The following is a 5,705-nucleotide window of genomic DNA, read 5'->3' as shown; positions in this document are numbered from 1 at the left end:
TTTCGTGATTGACTTGGCTTTCATTTTGGAAAAAAAAGAAGCAAAAAGAGCTCTGAGCTTGATGAAGGTCACTTTGTTAAAAATAACTGTGCTACATCTCGTCACTGATTTCACGCTGAAGTGTCTTCATTAGTTGTTGCCTTTGCAGGAAGGTGAATGGAGGCAGAGCCCTTCCCAGCCAGCTCAGCAGCAGCTCCCCAGCTCCCTGGGTGCTGGATGCTTCCCGTGCCACAGAAAGGAGAGGAGCTTTACTCTTTTACTTTACACATGGGATCGGTGATGGCTTGGCAGGAGCCCGGCAAGGACCAGCCTCCAGCTGCTCCAGCCCTGAAGATGCCAGCGCCAGACCCATCCCTCCTATACCAGCACCAGGAGAAGCCACCAGCCTCCTGGAGCAACCTGCCCACCCCTGACCAGAGCTGGCAGGGTCCCCATGTGGGGTGAGAGCCTGGCTCCTGGGCAGGAGGAGCAGGAGTCCCGCTGAGGCTCACTGGGAACAGGAACAGAGGAAAAAGAACAGATTTTAATGAGGAAACGTGCAGTGAAGGAGGCAGCAGAGAGGTCCTGCCCAGGAGCACCACTAGGCCTCGGCCACCTCCAAGCCCAGGATCTTCTTGACGTAGTTCTGGACGTTGACATGGAGCTGGGGAGCTGTAGCAGAGAAGGTCTCCATGGCCAGGGCCCGGGCTGCCTCCGACCCGGCCCACATGGCGCGGTAGAGGGGCAGGGTGTACTTCTGCTTCCCCTGCGGAGACAGAGCGGGGATCACAGCCCAGCCTCCTCCCTGGCTCCAGCAGGGTGAAGCCCCTGGAACCCCACATCTCCCCTCCCAGGGCACAGCACCCCCAGCAGCGCCCTGCTCTTCACCAGAGAGAGAACACAGAGGAATGGGCACCCCCCGTGTGCTGGGGGTTGGAACTGGATGAGCTTTAAGGTCCTTTCAACACAAACCAATCTGTTGCTCTATCAATAGCAAGAGCCAACCTCCGGCCATCTGGCACTGAAGGTCCTGTGCCCCTTGCCCATCCCTGCCCCAGTGCACGCTGCTGGGCACAACCACCACTGCCCAGGGACAAACCTGGCTCTGGAGGAAGTCCTTGACCTTGCTGTACTCGGCCTCAAGGTCGTTCCTGAGGATTATCTGGCACCAGCGGAGTCGCAGCTCGGCGTTCTGGGACCTGGAGATCTTTGGGTACATCTTGCTCAGCCTTTCCACATTGCCTGCAAGAAGGGGATGGTCACCATCCACGTGGCAGCTTTGGCCCTGCTCCTACTCCGAAGAGACCCAGCGAGCCCATCCCGGCTGTGCTGCAAACCCTCTGGGATGTCCCCGTACATCTTAGGGACATGCTTCCCTGGCTTTCCTTTCACAGCCACACAGACAGAGGCCTCCCAGACACCAGGAACCACACTGCTGGACTGCGCTGGAGACGGGTGGATGGCCACACACCCATGAGTCCTTCTGATGTGGTCTCACGTCCCTGGCCACCTGGCTGGACCAGGACATCACCCCGTGTCCCCTCTGGGCAGCAGAGCCCCAGGGGACGAGCTGACCCTCACCTTGTGGCAGGGGGGACTTCTGCAGGACCTGGTCCAGGAAGTAGACCAGCTGGTACGTCCTCCAGGCCGTGATGTCCACGGCTTCAATCGCCTCCATGTCCAAGCCATCGGCTGCCCAGAGCAACGCCAGCTCCTCTGCTGGCTTCATCAGCACATCCCCGGGTGAGAGGTCAGGCAGGAAGGGAGGCCAGCCCGGCGTGTCCAACCAGCGGCTGAACTCGAAGCCTGCAGGGAAGGAGAGCTGAGCCCAAGCTGCCTCCTCTGAGGGCACCCCCAGCACCAGCAAACCTGCCTGGGGACGGGGACAAGGCCAGGCCAAGGCAGTTGTCTCCAGTGAGACACACAAACCAACGTGCACGGGGTCTGAGGGACATGCAACGGCTCCAACGCCCATGGTTTGCAAAGCAGAGCCCGGTCCCCTGGCCGGGAAGGCACTGACCTGGGATGGAGTCCACGCCTTTCTCCTTCAGCTCCGGGAAGTACTCAAGGAAGAAACCGAGGGCATCGTCTGCTGTGATGCTCTGGAACTTGAACCGGTTCACGTAGGCCTGTGGGGATGGCCAGGGCACGATGCTGCATGTGCTCACCCCACGGTGCTGCTCCGTCTCATGGGGGTTTAGCCTTGCTGAGTCCACGCCAGCCCCTGTACCCCCCAGGAGTCCTCTGGGCATTGCCACCAGCTACCATGGGCATGGGGCCAAGCTCTGCCCTCATCTCATCCCCACATGAACATCTCTGTTTCTCATCTCCTCTTCCTCTCCCCAGCAGCCCTGCCCAGCCCATCCTTCCCACAGTCCCATTGTGCTCCCACTAAAGAGTTTCATGTGACTTGGCACCTCCTTGTACCGACCTGGAGGAAGGCATCAAACTTGCTCTGGTCCCCCACCAGATGTGCCAGGTAGCTCACGAAGCAGAACCCCTTCTCGTAGGGCGTTTCGTTGTATGTGTCCTCGGGATTGATACCTAGAGCAAGGGAAAGCCCTCAGGAATCTGCACAGAAAACAGCCCTCATGTGCTAAGATTTCCGCTTCCTGTGCTGGCTGCGCATCCATCACATCCCTCCTGGAGCCATCACCTGCCTCAGGCACCAGCACTGGTTGTACTGCAGGCAGGAAGCCCCATAGCAGCAGGGCTGCCCCTAGCCCCACACCTCGCTCCCACAGACCTGGCTCAATGACCACGCGCAGCTTGTTGAGCGGATGCTCCTCCCCGGTGTTGTCCATGTGCTGGCGCAGGAGGGCCCTTCCCGTCGCCACCTCCAGGCACGTGTACGCCAGACCTGGGCAGGGACAAGAGGCAGGCGTTTGGAGACCCCAACCAGACCCCTGTGTGCTGCGAACCCAATGGGGGCTGCTATGGGAGGGAAACAGTGTCAACTCGTGAGCTGGGAGAGGAGGAAAAGGATGGGGCCCCGTGGTGAGGCCACGCACCATAGACCTCGGTGGAAATGCGCCTCTGGGCGTACATTGTGAAGCCCTCGTTGAGCCAAAACTCGCCCCAGGAGGCGTTGGTGACCAGGTTGCCAAACCAGCTGTGGGAGATCTCGTGGATGATGACATCGGCCAGGGAGCGGTCCCCAGCCAGCAGGCACGGCGTCACGAAGGTGAGGCAGGGGTTCTCCATCCCACCAAAGGGGAAGGAGGGCGGCATGAACAGGATATCGTACCTGCAGGGGGGGGGAACGGACTGGTCAGACCCACCTCTTCCTGCGGATGCAATGGGATGATGGAGCCATGCTCCGGGAACAAGGTCCTCTGGGAGCAGAGCCATACCTGCCCCAAACATAAGGTCCAAAGAGCTTCTCTCCAACCGCCAGGAACTCCTCGATCACCCCATCATACTCCTTCTTCGCAGCCTCGATCAGGCAGGGCTCGGCCCAGACACGGCTCCTGGCCAAGTGTGTAGAGAGGAACCTTTAACCACTGGTGGACTTTCACCCTATTGCTTCCTCAGCCAAAACCCACACGTGTTTATTCCACAGCAAAGTAACAGCTGATAAAGGAAGCTCATGAGACTGATTGATAGCGCAAACTGCTCTGATTCCTTTCCTTGTCTGAAAGTCAAAGGGCTTTTATATGGTGGCTGTGACAGCTGGAACCTGAGCAAACCCCCGGCCTTGGAGAGACGTGGGGCCTCTGTGAATGGGGACAGCTCTCACCAGCATGCACAGGGCTGAAACAGAGCCAGGGACTCCCTAGGAGCTGAGGTAACCGGCACCAAGAGCAAGGAGCATCCTCACCCATCACAGCTGGGCCCTGGGGATGCAGCATTGGGTCATGCTCTGCAGAGCCCAGCAGTGCAGGGCAGGCCCAGGAGCTTCACCGTGCAGCTCGGTGAGCTCAGTACAGAGCCATGTACCTTGGGCCCACGTCAGCAGCCACAATGTCCCCAACGGCCAGAGCAATCAGGTAGGAGGGGATTGGCTGGGACATCTTGAAGACGAAGGTGTTGTCTTCCTTCTTCTCCCAGCTTGTGGCACTCATCACAGCCACAAAACCCTCAGGGACCTGGCCATGGAGATAAATACACCTATTACATCCGTGACGTATGGAGAGGGATGTCAGCTAACCCACCTGGGGACATTGCGATGTCTGCTGCTCAATGTGTCCCAGCACGCTGAAGGTGGCCAGGTCTGTGGCACTGCAGGTTTTGATGGGCCGAGCAGAGCAGCAATGCCCTGGGCTCCAACTCGGGATCGCAGCGGCATCCCTGCAGCAGCATCGCTCAGCTCTGGGGCTCAAACACCATTTGGGTGCAATTGGTCCCCCCACTCAGCTTGTCCTTGTCACCCTCCCACTGCTACACACACCAAGAGCAGATGCCCTGCTGCCCTCAGGCTGCTATGAGGCAAAACCAGGGGTCTCTGTGGTAGTTAGAGGAATTACTTAGGCAAATGGCAGTGTTCAAGGCCAGGTTGGACCGGGCTTGGAGCAAGCTGCTCTAGTGGAAGGTGTCCCTTAACATGGCAGGGGTGGAACTGGATGAGCTTTAAGGTCCCTTCAACCCAAACCATCCCATGACTCTGTGATGCTATGAAATGCAGCAGCAGAGGAGAGCAGAGAGGTTTACACGGAGTTGATCCTGGCTGGCATTTGGACATCAAGCACTGAGTATTTCAGCCACCTCCTGCTGTGAGAGAAGAACTTGGTAGGACAGCAGCACGTGCGCCTGCTCGCAGCCATTGCATGGGGCCTGTGCTGGGGGGAGCAGCACGAGGCCCATTGGGGTCTGCTCGTGTTCCTCTGGAGAGGAACAGAGAAGGAAAACAGGAGCCTGTATGAATGATAGCTCGGTGTCTTCCCTGCTGCATGCCAGTGCCGGAGGACTTGAGAGCGCGATGAGCAGCACGGCCGGTGAGGTGATGCTGCAGGGATTCAGCGCATCCCAACAGGCTCCCATGTGAGTAAGCTCAGGGTGGGCTCAGCTCCGCTGGGTGTGGGTGCACCCCGGGGCCCCTCTTACCTTCACGGTGGCCGAGTAGGTGCATTTGACGGACGGGGTGTCAAAGCAGGGGAAGAAGGACCTGTTGAGGACAGCCTGGCCTTGGGTGTACATGAAGGGCTTCTGCTTCCCTGCCGTCTGCTCGGGCGCCAGCCAGCACACCTGCGGGCAGAGCAGAGCAGAGGCCGCGGTGAGGGGCTCACCCCGGGGGGGCCGCTCCGTGCCCGGAGGGAAGCCGGGTGTCCCCTCCCCGCTCACCCCGGGCCCTTCGCCCGCCTCGTAGTCGATGCGCAGCGAGAGGCGCTGCTCGGCGCGGGGCACGGTGATGAGCAGCGCCCGCCCGAAGCTGGCGAAGGGCTCGGTCCGCACGGGCAGCGGCTGCGGCGCGCCCGGGGAGGGCTCCCCATGGCCGGGCAGCAGCGCCGCTCCCAGCACGTTCAGGCTGCGGTGCGCGTCCAGCCGCAGCACCCCCGCGGCCTCCCCCTCCGCGCCGCCGCCGGGAGCGCGCCGAAGCTCGAGCCGCGCGCTCCCGCGCAGCCGCCCCGCGCCCGCGAAGGCCACGCGCAGGGACAGGTGCAGGTGCCGCAGGCACCACGAGCCCGCGCTGCTGGCGGAGGCCGCGTCACCAACGCGCGCCGACATCGCGGCGGGAGGGGCGGGGCCAAGGGGGGGAAACGGGCGTGGTCATGGGGAAATGGGCGTGG

At 60.9% G+C, this 5,705-nt stretch overlaps 1 protein-coding gene across 2 annotated transcripts; it reads right to left on the bottom strand.

Moving 5' to 3' along the window:
• Positions 1 to 51: 51 nt before the first annotated feature.
• RNPEP (arginyl aminopeptidase) lies at positions 52 to 5,643 on the bottom strand. Of its 2 annotated transcripts, XM_062624936.1 has the most exons (12): positions 5,260 to 5,389; positions 5,023 to 5,163; positions 3,919 to 4,067; positions 3,333 to 3,449; positions 2,991 to 3,226; positions 2,726 to 2,839; positions 2,411 to 2,523; positions 2,000 to 2,108; positions 1,561 to 1,785; positions 1,079 to 1,221; positions 596 to 745; positions 52 to 490 (listed from the first exon to the last, which is right to left on the bottom strand). In XM_062624936.1, exons 2-12 carry the CDS (start codon positions 5,113 to 5,115, stop codon positions 488 to 490), a joined length of 1,452 nt encoding a protein of 483 aa, XP_062480920.1. In that variant the 5' UTR covers positions 5,116 to 5,163; positions 5,260 to 5,389; the 3' UTR covers positions 52 to 487. The 2 variants fall into 2 exon arrangements, with proteins under 2 accessions (XP_062480920.1, XP_062480919.1); XM_062624935.1 differs by lacking the exon at positions 52 to 490 and having other exon boundaries at positions 504 to 745; positions 5,260 to 5,643.
• Positions 5,644 to 5,705: the final 62 nt, after the last annotated feature.

Source organism: Pezoporus occidentalis, unplaced genomic scaffold (genome assembly GCF_034315485.1).
Source record: "Pezoporus occidentalis ecotype Australia unplaced genomic scaffold, CSIRO_AGI_Poc_V1 ctg274, whole genome shotgun sequence".
NCBI lineage: Eukaryota > Metazoa > Chordata > Aves > Psittaciformes > Psittacidae > Pezoporus > Pezoporus occidentalis.
This window is presented reverse-complemented; position numbering and strand designations above follow the sequence as displayed.